Below are 18,204 nucleotides of genomic sequence, written 5' to 3' on the forward strand. Positions count from 1 at the left end.
TTAAGTCTCAAGCCGATGTCTCCAGATATCCCAAAAATACTGCGTAGTACTAACAAGTAAACTGAACTTCATATGGGGAAGTAGTGCAGTGCCCCTTTAATTCAAATAACAGGAAGTCTCTGAACTGCTACTACGCACCTCAAAACATGTATAAATTATAATGTGGTTGTGAGTAGGTATAAGGAAGCGTCTTTACAAATATAACTCCTCATGTAAAACATTTAATTTATACCTTTACACAGTGTTAAACACCACTTCTCACTTATAAATGCTAAATAAAACGCTACCAAATATTTAATAAGCACTGTAAGAGCTGACCGTCATGTAAAACCAGCGAACACATTGTTGCATATTTGAATTATCATCTTTATTTGTTTTATTATATACTTTGTGTTTTTACATAAAGAGACATATTTCTTTTACACATATAGATTATATGGTTAATTTGTTTCTGTATATATGTACACCTTAAATAAATCTTACATTAACACCAAGAAAATAAAACATTTACAGTACAAGAATGTTCATGAGTGGTCAACGTTCACGTGGCTTACCCTGTTAACCCCAATCCAAGCTCAAACACTAAACTGCCTTTTGAGTCATTCCTTTGTGTTGTTCCTCTCACCTTTCACGCTCTCGCATGAAAACACATCGAACTTTGGTGAAACAAAAAAAAGGTTGTTTTCGGTTTTCGCAATGGAAGTGCACAGGTATGTAAGCGTAGTGGTACCAAACATTCCTCTTGACCTGTTAAAGTGAAACAACTTTGGGAAATACGCGAGTCGGCTTTCTTGCAGAGAGACGACCTGATAACTGTTAGCTTAGCTTAGCACAAAGACTGGAAACAGAGGGAAACAGCTAGCTTGGCCTGCACATAACCCCAATAAAAACCACACATTGTCGTTCTATGCTTTGTTGTCTTTGTTAGTCGGGAAGCTTTAAAGGTGCTTGTAGGTGGATTGTGTTACCTTTGGGTGCTTCGCATCAAAGTGGCGTCCATCTTCTCATCTAACTCTCTGCAAGAAAGCAAAACAAAGTGTTTCCCAGAGAAGTGGAACTCTGGAGTAGAAGCTAGAGGTGAGGTGTGATCATGTTAACGCTCTGAGACAAGAGTTTGTTGGCACATGTGTGCAGGAGAACTTCACAAAGTACACGAGTCATCATCGAGGCCTTAAAGTGACTCTCTTGAGTCGAGGTTGTGGAAATGTTCAGGGAGATACGAGAGCACAGACACGAATCAGCTTAACATAAGAGTTTGCAGGGATCATAGTTTTCTTTTACCATTGGCAATCTTTGCCAAATGTGAGAAAACAGCGGCAGCATCACTAAGTCTTACCGTTTGAATGTGAGGATGTAAAGCTCTTCTTCCTAACCTGAACACGTATGTTTACAGTGTAAAGTAAAGTAAATGAGATGTTGAGTGTTTACTATGATACTAAAGGGCCTTATCGTTGTCCTTGTCCATCCATTATTAGAAAAAAAAAAAGGAAAATAAATAAAATACATGTGTGGTTCTGTGTATATTTACAAAGTAAACCAATAAATTCTTGGTGTTTCCTTCTGAATGGATGCATAAAAGAGAACATTATACCGTTGGTCTAAGCTCAGCTGTACAGTCAGTGGGTAACCAGCCCAAATTCCTCGCATGCATTTTCCCTCACACATTCAGAGAATCTATTTACTATTATTTTACAGTTACTACGCTGCTGTACAGAGGCTGTGTTGAGGTAAAGAGGGTGTTTCTGGCCAGCTCTAACAGGAAGGGTCAGTTTAAGGAGAAATGGCCACTTTGGGCGTCGGACAGGAAGGACAGCGAGGGACAGACGCAAGGGGCTTCTCAACGACACACACACGCACACACGCACGCACACACGCACACACGCACACAGTATATTGCTGTTAAATTTGTGATTTCCACATTCTATGTAGCTTAAGGAGAGATTGTGATTATTATTTCTATTTCCAGTATAAAACACAGTTTGGTGTATTTCTTTTCTTTGCAGTTAGTTGCAAAATACTGGTAGTATAACCTCTAGTCATAGATAAATATAAGGAATGGTCATTGTGTGATGACTTTAAATGCAGGTTGCACACATGCACACAAAAGCACCTTTGATTAGAAAAGAAATTGCACAAGTTTGATAGATATCGTTGACCATACATGTTGACACTTTCTACATAGAGACTGAGCACTGGTTTGCATTAAGAAGTCATGAAACATGTTTGAAAAAGTATACGTTTTGGTATACAACTTCCTAAATGTTCAATTCACCTCCAAGTGTCTATTTTAACATGCAGTTGACTCCTTGAAACTACGAGCCCGGGAGCTTGACTAGCCGGTGAGTTGAGCCCAGTTCTACTGTGAACAAAGCACTACACATTGACTAATCTAAATCAACCATGACGCTTAAACACTGTTCACTTTTTTTTCAAATGTATTATTTTGACATTGACTTCATTACGGAACTTTAATGAGCCTAAAGTACTCATGCCTTTTTTTTTTTTCAACCAGTGAAAGATATTGAAGGCTAGCATATATTTTGAGAAACAATTTTCTTTTCTTGCCTTTGTCAGTCGGTGCGTGTGAAGCATGAAAGGTTCTGTACAATCAGAACGTGTGTTCAGTGGCAAAAGAACAGAAAGAGGAGCAGACTGTCGAGATGGCTCTACGTGAAGTAATACTGCTACAGTACATCTAATGCTACTTCTATATATTTCAGGAAAATGAATCCAAAAGAAAAAGAAAAAAGAAGAATCCTCTGAAGAGACATTCAGTGGTGAAGAATGACATCCGGCGGGGGACAGGGGAAGTTTGAACCCGGCATTCAGACTGAGCGCGTGATGAATTCACAAATAAGAAATAACAAAGAAGAAGTTCGTCTGCACGGCAACAGTGTTTCATCCCTTGTTGCTCAGGTGAAGGGAAGTCCCACACAGGCTGCCTCCTGCAGACTCCTTCTCCTCGTCTTGGTCTGCTGTGTGGTCAAACATGCTCACAACTCAGCTCAGCTCCTGCATTAAGAGTTTTATACAGCCCCCCCCTCCCCCCCAAAGTTCACAGGAGGTCATTCTCCCCAACCTACCAGGCGTGGTCTTGGTTCCAGCTCGTCTAGTGACACTAATGGCATGCATAATGCTTCTATATTTGGCTGATACACCCATAACCCCCCCCCCCCCCCACCTCCTCACCTGCCAGTTAAATAATAATAAAGAATAAAGATCCACTCAGGTCGGGCCTATGCTAAACCAGCCAAGCCAAAGTCTTGTGCCCTTGTTGGTTTAACCCCTCCCCGCCACCACCTGCTTCTGAAAATAGTTTTTTTCTTCCTATTTTTATATTTTGCTCTTGTCCAGTTCTCCTCCTTCTTCTTCTCTTATTCCTGGGGTAAAGGATCACAAGGGTCAGGTGGGAGCGATGGCAGACATGAAGGATGGTTGTGTCGGCGGTGGTTGTGGCGGTGACGAAGGGAGAGGGCGCGGCTCCTCCAAGGTCCTCAGATGGACACCGGACAGGTGAGGACCTTGTCCTCCAGCATGACGCTGAGCACCAGGAAGACGAAGTACAGCATGAACATGATGAAGCCGAGCAGCTTGCTCAAGCGCCACTTGCAGGCGGCGATGGAGATGATGACGAAGAGGAGCATGATGAAGAGGAGCACGATGGCACAGAAGAGGCCGTTGGAGCTGACCTGCACCGGTTTCATGCCGCTGAAAAAGGACCACATGAGCCAGGGGAACGGCAGTCTGCGAATACACAAACACATTTAATGTTATGTAATCAATGATATCCTGACGAGGATCTGACCATGTCAAGTTTCTGCTACCGTCATGATGCATAGGAGTTGATCTATTTCTGTTTATTTACTGTAAAAATAATACATACGTAGCATCAACACACTTACAGACAGTTAAACACTTCTGGATTTCACGTTATCAGCTTTATATACAGCTTCATATTCTGATGTTTCTAACCTGTCAGTGTGCAACGCAGACGTACAAGGACAATGAAAAATGTAAAGACTGACAAAAGGAGAGAAATACAGATTCATACAAACAAACCTCGGGACTCAGGGTCATAATATCCTGGTATATAATATATATATATATATATATATATATATATATATATATATATATATTGCAAACAGCAAACCCTGCACAGACTCAAGTCATGCTCAGGTGGCGTACCCGACAGTGATGTCGAAGATGTTGGAGCCTACAGAGCTGGACACAGCCATGTCGCCCAGCCCCTTGCGTGCCACAATCACACTGGTGATGAGGTCAGGGATGGAGGTTCCAGCTGCTAATATAGTCAGGCCCATAATCTCCTCTGTAATCCCGATGGTCTCTCCAACCTGCAAATAGAAAAAAGCAAAAAAAGGAAATTAAGCTTTGAGGTAAATAAAACCTAATCTTTTGTTCTAGCTACTTTTAATTTCCTCGTGATGCTGAGGAGCTGATGGAGGTGATACAGCTCTCACAATCTCTTTGCTGTGAATAAAACAGCCGTAATTATTTATTTGGGTGGATTATAGAGTCTGGTTTCATTTTAAATGTCAAGGATGGAGAGAAAGGACGACTGCACCTTCCTTTCTTTTTTGACAGGGATTATGCTTATGTTAGCATTTTACAATGTTCTGGGACCGCTGCCGTCACATAACACCCAATTATATTTTAACAGCGTCATGTCCGAGGGAGCGAGCGCGTCTTTGTGTACCTGGTGAGCCCACCACACCATTAAATAGGAGAAGCCTGCGATCCAGCAGATGGCACCCACGAAGGTGAGGGGAAAGAACTTCTTGGCCGTCTGAAAGAAGAGAGCAGCAAACACACACATAAGGATTCAACACTCATCCAACCAAAACGGACGACTCGTTTCAAATGTTTTGAGAAGGAGAACTTCACACACCGGCTTCCTGACGTCAGGCAGCGTCAGCCACAGGGGGAGGACGATGGGTATGATTAAGAGGTACGTGAGGCGCTTGCGGTTGGACTCGGGCCAGGACAGGCTCAGAGGCTGGTCGTCCTCCTCCTCCTCCTCAGCCTGAGAGCAGAAAACAAAGAGCATGTTAAACATGTCAGGATGAGTATTATCCCCTTGTTTATTTGTGCAGCTGTCACAGAAGGCTGTTTGAACCCCGTCCCCGGATCACGCTCACAGTTTAAACTTGAAATATTTGTACTAACAACTATGAGACAGGCGCATGTTCCTAAAGAGATGTTGGACAAAGTGTGTCCTTTAGCTTGATAACTCGTGTCGTTGGGATACAACTCTCCAGAGAGGTGGCTCTCCTGCCACACAAACACTTCCAGAGGGAAAGGACAGCACAGAGCTCTGCAGAAATGGAAGGCAGGACCTGGAAGTTTACGTGGCTCCGCTCTGCGGTGACCTTAAGACAGAGGAGTCTGATGAGTGTGATTTGGGAGATTGCACCGAGCCTGAAGGGCTCTGCCTCTCAGTCATCACAGCCTCATCACTGCTGACTGCTGATGCTGGCTGCGCCCGCAGACCCCCGGGGTCTGATTGGACCTGCCACTGGAATGCCAAGTGAGCCAAAGACTGTCACCTGTCTGCAGCTCAGCCTCACATAAGCTGTCAACCTGAAGATGACAAATACTGATGCACTGGCAACTAAATCATCTTTTCATTCACTGCATTATGTGTTCAGCGTTTGTGCTGCAGAAACACTCCTAATGAAACATTCTGGTGCTTTAAACGTACAAAAACAAAGCCTTCTGAAAGCAGAAACATGTCTTCGGGTCCCTTTGTATCCAATTATACAGGATGCTAATGAACCACGGGGACCTGCGGAGAACAGGTCCACACATGCAGATCTACTGATGACCGAGAATTTGTCTCTTGCTCTTTTGAGTTGATGTTACCCGAGGTGTAAAATAAGAATAAAAACAGGCAGCAAAAGGTGCAAAGACACAAACTGAGCAGAAACACACAGCAGGGCAGATAACAGATGTTACTCAGTGAACAATCATTCAACAGCTTCAATCTCATCAGCTAAGCAGAGGGTGAAGCAGAAATCTTTAAAGATGGCTACTGAGCAAATCATGAATCATATGGAGCTTATCCTGCTGTGACAGATACTGCTGTCGAGTATTGCCTGGTAACCTTGGTAATCAGAGCCGCCAAACAAAAGGCAGCACTTGCATCACTTGCGCTCAGCATTCTGATTCCTCCTCCTCTCCATATCCAGATGGCTGCATTGTTGTCTGTTAAAAAGGCCTAAAACCAAAAACCTGAGGCTTCAGAAAGATCAATTCTAAACCAAATCCACGTCTTTTCATTCACGTAGAGATATGAGAGGTTTGTATCTGACTGCAGTGTTTGCAAGTTATAACAGCAACAAGAGCCTCTTCATATGTTCTATCAGGTGCATTATTTGGCAGTTTACCCTGCAGCTCTTTGATGGATGTGTTGACAGCATGCAGGTGAACGTTTCAGACACTGCGAGTCTGTCATCTGTCTATTTATGCTTTCACCGCTAAAGTATCCCATAGAGGTGGAGCTGCTTCCTTCTCGGAGTTGGTTTCCAAATGCCAGCTCCTTGGGGGCCTTTCCTGCCCTGTGGAGCCTCCGTTGGCAACACTGCCAAATTCGAGCTTAAAGGCACCGACTTCACCAGGCGCCGCAGAGCAGCGAGGGGCAGCGTGACATTTGCTATTCTTTTTCTTCCCGGAGGGAAGCGTGTGCGCGGACTCCTGACGTGAAGCAACGAACTACAAGAACTGACATATTCCACAAAAATAGTGTAAGAACATAAGAAAAAAAAGGCTGCACCCTGACGCATTTTCAGTACTTTCTCTAACTTTTATTATCGATTAATCTGCTTAGAGCTTAGACAATTACGAAAAGTTATTGCCAACAATTTAGATGAATCATTTTAATACATTTTTCATGCAAAAACAGCAGAGAAAGCTGTTTTCACCCTCTCAAATATAAAAGATTTCCTACTTTTCTCTGTTTTATATCTTATTAAAGTGAACATCTTTGGGTTTAAAGACATTTAAAGACGTCACCTGGACTTTGAGACTCTGGGACGGACATCTTTCACTATTTACTGATATTTTATATCACGCATCTATCTGAAATTACTTTTATCTTTTTGTAAACGTGTCCAATACATTCTGAACATGTGTATGTTAATCACACAGCACAGGTGCAATCTGACAAACGATGATGCATCTCTTTGGAACATACTTCCTCGCTGTAACAGCTGCCGTGGTGGAAGTTTTGGCATCTGCTATTTGGATTTTCTTTGCCCCATCGGCTCCATCTGGATATAAAACTCATATTATTTAGCAAAGGGAGCAAATATTCAAATCTGATGTTACTTCCTCCCTTAAACCCACGATACACACACGATACACACAGTGTGTGTTTTTACTCAAAACGTTTTAGTTGTGATAGAGGAGCTCGGATGAGTCACACATTCCTGTTGGTTATGATCTTCCCAGTGTGTTATTTAAAGACGTGATTACAGGAGCTTTGCGCTCTCATAAATTATTCAAAATGTGTGCTGAAAGTAGAAAATCCTGAATATATATATATTTTTTCACAGAAAGACATTTTGCTGTGAGTCATATCCTCATCATATAGAAGCATTTTATAAAATGTGATGCTATACAATATTGCTTTTATGAAAAATAAACCTTTTTTTATTTTGGAAATATTGCAGTAAATGATCATTTCTGTCAGCACCGCTCTCAAAGGTTTCAACCACAAAAGAGGAAGTCAAAAGTCTGCTGCCGATTTTAACTTGACCTTTTATTTCCCCAATCTTGGTTGCCAAGGCATCCTGGAGGAATTGAACAATTAGTATTATGAAGGTGCTTCCAGCGACTTCCTGGCTGACAGACAGGTGCACTGTGGGACACGCCTCCAGCGTCCAGATCTCCCAAATCCAGTGAATCTGCATATTCTTTATCCATATATCAGCTTTTCTGCGTTCCTCTAAATAAGATAAGTTTTGAAGCATTTTTCTTATTATAGGAAAAGTATTTTCAGCTGCAGGTCAGTGATGACAGCTTTATCTGTAAAGACTATTATTACTGAAAGAGTGAGAGATCAATGTGAGAACAACTCGCTGCAGTAGATCAATACACACGGTCATGTTGCGACTCAGGGCCTCATCTTGTCCTATATGCTTCCACAGCAGTCTATAAATACAGCAGAGCTCATAAGATACAGTAGTCTATAAATACAAGGTGCTACAGTATCAGTTCTGTAGGTGCACAAAGAGCTTGAACTCTTTAAACTAAAGACTTTTATTCAAAGAGGGATTGTGCAAGATTAAAACCCCAGCATTTTGTAGAAAATGATTAATCTGAAACTAAATATTTACTTAAATAAATAAATCCAGCTTCTCGCTCGGTGAATGGCAGCTGGACAATAAACTGAGTGAGAATCCAGCAGGATGACGACAGTCTCCTCTGCCTGCTCCGCTCTCAGTGTGCAGCTTTGAATTGCTGCACGTGTGCCCCAGGACCGTCTGCTGGCCTGGCGGGTCGCTGCGTCTCACCATCATCACTCATGCCAGCACGACTCCTGCAGGTGCTATTGTGAGGCTCTCTGTGGCGGGCCGTATGTCAAAGGCTGCGTGTGTGTGTGTGTGTGTGTGTGTGTGTGTGTGTGTGTGTGTGTGTGTGTGTGTGTGTGTGTGTGTGTGTGTGCGCGTGTGTGTGTGCGAGTGTGTTCATTTGCAGCACCCAGCGGCGGGCAGCAGCAGGTGAGTGAGGAGTGTGATTACAGAACTCAGTGGGAGGAGGCGAGTATTTGGCAGATCTGGCTGAAGATGGAGGAACTCACTCGCAGTGCATGCTGGGAAATTATCAGCAGTAGTGACCTGTGCTATAGTCAATGCAACCTTTGCATCAATCATACGGATGAGAGGTATAAAATATCCACAAATGTCCCTCTAACTGTGATATCTTCTCACAACGCGGGAATATTTTGGGGGGAAACTCGCTGCAGCTTCTTCCTCGGTGGTTGTTTGTGTTCATGCGTGTGGTTTTCTTACCGTCTCCCCCTCTTGACCTGCTGTGCCGTTCATCGGTGGTGTTACTTCCACCTCCACGCTGGAGCTATTGGGAAGGTTCTTATCTGCGGGAAATTCACAGAATAATTAAAGTGAGGAGCATTTAGAGGAAACATGTGCACGTTACGAGCGTCCGTCTCCCTCTTCACATCCTGCTGGCTGATATGACTCCATTTCATTTGAGGCCAGACTACTTAACGTAATTTACTTAGCTAAGAAATTACATGATAAAACTATAATTGCTGTGAAAACCACTTTTAATCCAAGTGTGGTTGTGACACTAGAAGAAATCTCAGATAGATGATACTACTGTTGTCCAACACGGGACTTCCCTCCTGAGCTTGGATGCTGTGAGATTACAGATAAAGATGGATATTAATCTAATCTCATGCATCCAATACACTGACAGTAAACCTTTGACTGCAGACACCAATGTAGGTTATGTGAGGCCTGACAAGTAAAGTACGCTGCGACGACTACCAGTCATGCATTCTGATTAAGATGGTAATATGTTAATGCGGCGCTGTTAGCATAATTTGGCCTTGTTGATAAACATCTATGCCGTGCTGTGATGCTGCTTCTCTGACTACACGGTGGCCTTCAAAGTGCTTCCTCTGGCCGCCTGTTTATCCTTTGGTCCGATGCTCTTTGAAGTGAAAAACACATAAATTACACTTGGCAGTGACTGTGATTGATTTAAATACTGCTTGAAGACAACACTTGCAATCAATTTGGCAGTTCTTGATAATGTCATGCTTGTTTAACATTGGATGTGATGCTCATTAACTGTTTCAGTGGGCAATGACTCATACGAGGAATGTTACGTCGGGTTATGCTTATTCATAAGGTTTGTGAATAATCAGCTAATAATAAGTAATAGTTTGACATTTTTGGGAAATACCCTTAATCAAGATTCAAGATCGTCACTTATACAAGTACAACCGTGTGAAACACGTTTGCTGGGAGGCTCCATTAAATAAATAATGAATATTAAAAGTCATAGAAAATTAAATCAAATAAGAAAATATAAGAAGCAATACAAAGTATCCATTAAAGAAAAACAATATTTTTAAATATAAAAAGTCATATAAAATATAATAAAAGAAAAATCCATTAAAACAATAAATAGCAAATATATTAAACATTAATTGTTTCACGGTACAGTAAATGTGAATATACATCCTGCAGCTGGTTAGCTTAGCTTAGCATAGAGACGTGGAGTTGTTACACTTCACTTTTTAACTGAAATGATATAAGTTTATGGTTATGTGGTTTTTCGACATCTTAGTGCAGAAAGGTGACATAATATAACTTTAATGTCCCGGGAACCTGACGGAGCTTTTTACCTGAACGACTCGCGACTCCATTGGCCTTCTCGCTGTCCTCCACTTGGCATTTCTTTTTAGCGATCTTGTGAAGGATTGATGCCTTCTCTCGAAATTTACCTGCAACAGAATGGCCGTCGTGGTTAAAGGTAGAACAGAGAGCTGCACGCCACAGCGTCTTCAAAGCCTCTCGTCCTCCTCCCAGCAGAGCTCCTTCGTTGTCACCTTTGACCCCAGACAGGTCACATTTCAAAAGCACAGAGCATACAGGGCGGTGGCTTTACACAAAAGTGCCGTTTAAACAACATCGAGAGTCAATATGACATCGCATATCATATACTGATGATCCTGCAATGTCCTGGGTCCTTGGTGGAGGCAAAGCCAGCAGGGGGAGAATCTCTTGTGAAGATATTCTGGAGGTCAGACTCCTGTTCACTTACACAGATCAGAAACTCACAAGAGATGTCAGAGGGAACTAAAAGCAACCAAAGGTTTAGCTGGGGACAGCATCACAGCACCTCAAACGTCACATATTGGATCAGTATTATACTTCTATTTTAGCGTTACTTGTAATGGAGTGCCTCCTGATTTTAGGCTCAGAGAAGGAGAAATATCGTAGCATGCAGGAGGCATCTGCCAGAATGAAATCAATCATTTTAAATCACTGGTGTTGATGAATATATCGCTGCTGATAACATGTATTGATTCAATAACACTGGAGAGATGAAGCTGTGTGACGCAGTAGATTCACTTGAACAACATGACCTTGTGGCTTGCGTAAGCTGCGTCCCCTCTTGACATCACTAAATAATGGCTCACCCATGTTGTAAGGGCGGGCGATGACTGAAACACGCTCAGCGACAAACGCACGAACACCAATAAAAGAAAGCAAATGCACAAAAGTCCTGTTTTTCTGTTCCCAATGTAATAAAGCAGACGTTAATATTTGATGTCTCATCGCTCGTGTTGGTGTAAAACCTCCTGCGTGTCATGTATCCATATTTAATTTCACTGACTTCTTGTGCGTGTCAGTTTTTTGGATGTCCGGCCGACTCCCAATCAGCCCGCTGTGATCAATGTGAAAGATTTTTTCTTTCATTTTAGGAGAGCATGACTGATGTCAGTGCTTGACACAGTGACGCGTCGATACATCCTCCACCCGACCATGTCAACACTGTCTGTGACCTTCTGGCAAAAATCATTAACCATCCTAAGTCACCGCCGGCCTTCCTCCATCTCACTCTACATTTCTCCTTCGCTCCTGTTTTTCTCACTTATCTGTCTTTTTTCAAACACCATTTCTCTCTCACTTTGTCTTTTGGTCCCCGCCTCGCTCCCTTTCAGACACACACACACACATGCGCACAAAGACACACACATATTTTCACATCACACATTCTTCTGCCTTGACATCACTCACCTGAGGCGATCGTTGTCAGTGGGTCGTGTGCGGCAGTGAGAATGTATTTACGTGGGTTTGTTTAAACAAATGTGGGTGTGAGATTGTTATCTCTGCTTGGGAGTACGAGTACCGGGGATGGGCTTCTTCATGGATTTCAAAGGAATTCTTGAATGTTGAAGAAACGCACTCTGGCATGAGTACTTATTACTACAGAAGTTGGGAAGGTTTAAAGTTTCCAGGCCACATCGTTTTCTGGAAATCTAAATTGTATAGTTTCTACTGTAAATGCAGATACCTATCTATCCAAAATGTCAAATGCTGAGATCTGCTAAGCTAGTTAGCTTTAGCAGGAGTTTAGCTGGGAGGGTTTCTCCATAGTGCCTGGTACTGGCCTTGTTTAAGGATGTGGAATAACTTGGAGTAACTAACTGAATTGCCAAGATGTCAATTCATTAACATAGATATTTGAATGAAAGTCAAGGACATTTAGTTTGAGCTTTAGCTAAGGTTAGCCTTGGCTAACGTTCACTATAGCTTTCTTTCTTCTCAGAAATGATACACTTCTATGGTATAATCATTTATACTCTAATGTCAAAAATACATCTCACTGCTTTTGCTCTGAGGGCAAACAAGAAAGAAACATGACAGTTTCATTTGCATAATGATGAAGTATTGCAGAGTCTTTAAGAATAACCACGTCCAGCCCTTTCTTACACAGCCACTCATTTCCCCCGTCAGCTCTGCCTGTTACGCAACCAGCGGCTGGATGAGTCACTCCAGTTTGCCAAATTCAGCAACGTACGTCTTACATATGTGCACCCGCTGCTGGTGCAAGTGGAACCTCCAAGTGAGCGCTGAGGCATGGATGATGTATTTCTCAGCGATGCAGATGGGGCCAAAGAAAAGAAAAAGAAAACCCTTGTGCCTTCGTGTTTTCAGGGGATGTATGTGCATGTGGTTTTACCTGCTTGCATAATAATAAATGTGTTTAATTCGGACCAAAAATCTAAAAGAAGAAACAGCTTCCTCACAAAATCAAATACAGCAATTTTCTTTTAAATATTTAGTGAATGAATAGAAATCCATAGAAGCACTTCACACAGTAACACACACAATATGTATGTACATATTCTCTTGGGAGAAATAAAGAAAAGTGAAAGTAAAGAAAAAGAAATATGGCATGGCTACCATGATTTGCACTTATGTCAGTGAAATCTCAGAGAGGTTGTCAAACTTAAAACAAACTGAATGTCGCAAGCAAACAAAAAAAGATGGGGTTGGAGGTGCTGTGTCATGATTAAGATGGAGAAAAACCAAGAGGGATGACAGAAGCTGACTCAAAGAATCAAGTGAAAACTTTCAGGCTTACCTTCCTCAGTCATTGAGTGATAATATTTTAGTTTCCCATAAGTCCCAAGCTCTACAACATCACAGCAAAAGACAAGGGTAAGGCAACGAACACACAGAGAAAAGGAAAAGAGTGAACATGACAGAACAACACAGGTCCGCTGCTTCTACATCACATACTGTACACACACTCACACGGGCAGGACAAAGTCTCTCAGAGTCATCACTGCATAAGTGCAAAACAAAGCGGCAAGGGTTGAATTACAAATCAAATACATTATAGTATTACAGTAACTGATAAAGAGCCTGCCAGTGGCACAGGTTAGATTGCTATTAGAGAAGATTTGCGAGAAGAAGAAGAAGAAGAAGAAGAAGAAGAAGAAGAAGAAGGGAGGGGGAAGGGCGGTCGATATACTAGAAAGAAACAATAAAAAGGTTCATACAATGATATATTAAAAAAAGAACAGAACAGGAAAGTCAGAAGAGAATTTACTGGGTCAACATGCAACACAAAGATGAGTCCTCCTCTCCTCTGCACGCAAGCTTATTCAAAGGCTTGATGATTCGGCATTTTATTTCCACAATGAAACCCGAACAATTAATTTGATTCCCTTACTGTAGCAGTTCTTCGTGCGACAGTAAATAGACGGTCAGCACATCTGCATGATGAATTAGCCGGGAATTCAAACCTGCAGCAACAGCTGAACGCGAAGCAGAACAGAAGACAGCGAGCCTCGACCTCCCACGCCGCACTTTGTCTTGGAGCCGTTTCAACGATAACAGCTGATCGAGGGTTTAGCTTTGAGTGCAGACGTGATGCAATGTTCTCACTTAACGCTTTTAACTTTCTTTTGAATGTTGACTCATTAACTCATCCGTAGGGCAGCAGATAACAATTATTCTCATTATAGATTCATCTGACGATTGTTTTCTGGGTTAATCATTTGGTCTATAAAATGTCGTAAAAAAAAGAAAAATGTAAATCACAGCTCAAGTCCAAGTGATGCATTTAAATGTGTTGTTTCGTCAGTCCAAACCCAAAGATATTCACTTTAACATGACATCAAACAGATACTATATGACAGTTTAATCTGACATTTAAGCATGGAAAATTACTTTAACTATTAAATCAACAGATTATTTTCCTGCCATTCAACTGATGGTAACATCTCCACTGATCATGTATAAGTGCTGACGGGATGTGGAGGAAGAATCTAATTGAACTTTTCATCTTTAAAGACGTTCTTAGTAACGTACTACCATCTCTTATTTCAAGCCTGTATCAGACCGGATCATCAGGATGAATAGTAATGATGACGGAGCACCAAGAGGCTGCTGTGAACTCAGTACAGATGTATGGTGGTGCTGAACGCACACTGAGCTCGGAATCATTTACAAGACAGTTGAGCCATATGTGAAGGCTGTAAATGATTTCTACGTGATGCTATGTTAGGCTTTTCTCATACTCTGTTCGTAGCAAAACCTACACAAAGTAATTAATATATATATTTCCCACAAAATCAATTTGTATGTATTCCATGCAATCGTGAACCAGGAAGTATAAGGAGCCAGACATAACCAGACTTCAGCTTGATTTATTGATCATGTAACTTCTGTCCTACCGCAGTTAGTTTAACCCAAACCACAATCTTTTCCTTAACTTAAGCAAGTAGTTTCCTGTGAAGACAAAAGACTGTATACAAGTAACAAGCGGACACGTGTTGCAGGACATTGGAAGGAACAACGCACGACAGAATCAGGATGATAGGTTCACTACTTTACTGCCTCTTCGGTGAAACAGATCATGTATGTCAAGACACAAGCTGGTTATATAAAGGCTAAAGTAATAATCTTGAAGATTTTCATTTAATTAAATGTCTGTTAAGTCACCATCTATCCAAATGAAGTAACGCAATGATCCGCCAATGAAAGTCCCTGCATCTGCAGCCACTGACGCTCATCTGTGCCACCAAAGAGAACGAAACGTAAACCGACACATCGCCTCCCCGAGCACACATCTCTAGTTCTGTACATGTGGTAGGTGTACAGTACAGTAAGTACCCACATGCACTCATACTAATATCCAGCTCTGCCCAACAGTAGGCGACCACTCCAGTCACATGTGAGAGGATTATGCTGCAGATCTCATGCCAAAATGCGGGACTTGGCGGCCCTGAAAACACAATCTAATGAGATGAAAACACATCCTATTGCAGAGTGTCTTGCTCATCTGCTGCACTCCCGGACAAGTGCCTCAATCCCACATGATTAGGCGATTTGGGTTTGAAGTGCAGCATCACTGCGAGGCCGGCCTCTAACTGAGGCTGCTCTGAGAGCAATTAACCCAATCACTGCTGCACACTCGCCTGCTCTCTGCAGCCAGAGAGAGGCTGTTGTTGTTTACCAGGGGCCCTCTTGTCCTTGCGGTGTGACCTCTAAACCTCTGGTGAGCTGCGTGTGCGAGTGTTTGCGTGCACGCTCTGTCTGCTGGGGGTTGGGGTGTCAGGGAAATTCACAGTCTGTGCTGAAGCAAAAAGGCTTTTAACATTGATTATTTCACCCACCCGGCAGAGGGTGAGCTCAGAGGACACGGGAGGGGGTGTGACATGTGTGTGCATGTCTGTGTGCATGTGTGTGTGTTGGAGGGATGATAGGCTGCACACAGTTACATAACATCCGACGTATGATTGTCTATTGAAAGAAAATGAAGGTTGGCAAGCTTTAGGGAAACACTACAGGTGAAAATGGTAACTAATAGAAATCATCATGAATATTACAAGTTCTCTGAAATGTTATGTTTAAAGATGCAAATGAGGCATTATGTAATGTTAAACCTATTTAAAAATAATGTGTGCTTTAACAATATATGAAAAGATTTCTTATTAATGCCTCAATACATTTAAATAAATCATATTTGCATTACAAATGAACACGCTACCATTTCAAATGTATGTGATCTTAATGTAATCTATTGTTAAAAATGTTGTAAGAACAAACAATTAAAGACCCACAGCAGAATATCAATATTTCATATCCACATAAATGGAAAATATATTGCACAACGGGTGCAGGTCAGTGACAGAGAGTGTGTTATTGAACCATGTGATCGATGGGCGCCGGGTCACCACGCAGACAGAGCTGCTGGCGGGCGGAGCAGCAGGATGGGGCTGGACGAATGGATTTAACTCTCAAACTAAATGGCTGTTAAAATAATGGAAAGTCATAAGGTAGAAAGATCGGACCCTAATGTCATTTAAGTTTACTTTTCCTTTATTGGTATCAATCACGCCCTGAATTCCTTCCGTGCCAGCTTCAAAAACTTCCAACGAGACAGCGTGCAGCGTCCTCTTTTGTCTCCCCAGTTTACGTAAGTAAGCGTCTGCCAACGCGTGTGTATCACGGTTCACCCAAATGACCTTGGCCTCTCTGCGCTCCGCCTGTGGGACTTTAGTACCATGTCTGCTCAATAAAACTCGCCTCACGTCAACAAAGATGTCCGAGGCCACGTCGGCACTGTGAGTGATCTTTCCAGTCAGTGAGATAACGATCTGCAGGAAACATCTGATGATTTCTGGTCTGGGACGCCATATTTATAACACTGTGCTGCAGCATCACAGAGATATTATGTTAAGACCGGGACATCGTCACAGCTTTTAAATAAAGGAAAGGTTATTAATTCTTCTTAATAGTTCTGGTGGATTATTGTTAACTATGTATTCATTTCATTCATTCACCACTTCTGTCTGGTCTGTGGTCAAAGCTGGATTCAATGATTGATTCTGATTATCAGTCAGATTCTTCATCTTTTCCCTTATTGAATATACATTTTCTGTCTGAACAAGTACAACATCTGCCTAATAAGATTTAACAGTGAATAAATAACTTTACAGACATTACAAGTAGTGTCATCTTCCTTCGTGAGATAAAGCCACGCTTCCACGTTCGTCCTCTCCGCCATGACGCCTCCTGTGTTTGACGTTACGACGCAGAGCAACTGTCAGAAAAACATGACGTCGTCAAAAAAAAAAGGAATTAAAAACCTCCCAGGGAAACGATTCAGATGGATCGGACCATTTTGGAAGCAGTTTTTGATTCCCATCCCGGCGATGGACATGCAGTCACCAGAGTTCACTTCTCAGGGTGATGAATGTTATGGAGGGCTTGAGCCAAAAGGCATGCACGCAGGCTGAGTGCTGTTAGGGGAGGCTTGCTTCAGCCGCCGAGGGCTCAGACAGCCGAGCGAGAGCCACTCTGCCCTTCTATCTCTGCAGTTCAATATTTGATGCCACTCCTAAGTGATATTGTTTGTAGCTGGACACTGATGGAAAAGAGATGTGGGCACTTGTGTCGGGAACTAACTGTACCAGACCATTACGATGTTCTCTCCAATGAAAAACATGCAGGATTAAAGGTCTATTATTAAACTGAAGGACATTCACCATAACAAGAAAGCTGTTGTTCTTGGACAAAATTTGGATGCTGATTCATCTACTGTATCCCTCGAGGAGCGTGTGAATACTTAAATCGATAAGAACTTGGTGGGAACAGCTAATTGTAAAACATTTTAGTCCACTGCAGTTAATTGCTCTGTCCAGCTCTTATTGACTCTGAATCCTGACGAAGGACATGTGAGGAAGACTGAGAAAACAGCTGACAATTTCCCTCCATCTGCCCAATACAGAAAATCATGAGCGAAGCAAAAACGTTGTGAAGTTGAGAGACCTTAATCTCCATCTTTGTCGCAGGGTAAAAGTCCTTCACAAAGCAGGAGCTGGAGGACAACACGGACAGGAAAAACTCAAAATCCCTCCTTTTGGGCCTCCGCCTGTCTCACAGAGAGCAACAACACACAGCTAGAGCCAAAGGGGTTCATAAGAGGAGAGAGAGGATTAGGGACGATGGGGAAAACAATGCAGAAATGGTCACAGAGGGTTTCTAGGGAGAAAACATCCACAGAAGAGAATGAGGCATTTGAGAGTCTGCAGGGACGGACAGTACAGAACTGACAGACAGCACAGCGGCGCTGGGGAATGTTTACAGAGGGGACACGTTGGGCAAGAGTTTCCTCCAGGCTGTTGGA

At 42.4% G+C, this 18,204-nt stretch overlaps 1 protein-coding gene across 7 annotated transcripts in view; it reads right to left on the reverse strand.

The window, feature by feature from the left end:
- Window positions 1–3,170: 3,170 nt before the first annotated feature.
- LOC115023757 (solute carrier family 24 member 2) overlaps window positions 3,171–18,204 on the reverse strand; it is a 38,024-nt gene continuing 22,990 nt past the window's right edge. For 4 of the 7 annotated variants that reach the window (XM_029454985.1, XM_029454982.1, XM_029454986.1 and 1 more), the window contains 6 exons: window positions 10,397–10,495; window positions 9,033–9,115; window positions 4,910–5,044; window positions 4,718–4,807; window positions 4,189–4,355; window positions 3,171–3,744 (listed from right to left, as the gene is read on the reverse strand). In XM_029454985.1, coding sequence (XP_029310845.1) covers window positions 3,495–3,744; window positions 4,189–4,355; window positions 4,718–4,807; window positions 4,910–5,044; window positions 9,033–9,115; window positions 10,397–10,495 — 824 coding nt within the window. In that variant the 3' untranslated portion in view covers window positions 3,171–3,494. Of the gene's footprint in view, window positions 3,745–4,188; window positions 4,356–4,717; window positions 4,808–4,909; window positions 5,045–9,032; window positions 9,116–10,396; window positions 10,496–13,146; window positions 13,198–18,204 lie in introns of all 7 variants that reach the window. The other 3 variants (XM_029454981.1, XM_029454980.1, XM_029454979.1) reach the window with 1 other exon arrangement.

The sequence above is a fragment of the Cottoperca gobio genome, chromosome 18 (genome assembly GCF_900634415.1).
Source record: "Cottoperca gobio chromosome 18, fCotGob3.1, whole genome shotgun sequence".
NCBI lineage: Eukaryota > Metazoa > Chordata > Actinopteri > Perciformes > Bovichtidae > Cottoperca > Cottoperca gobio.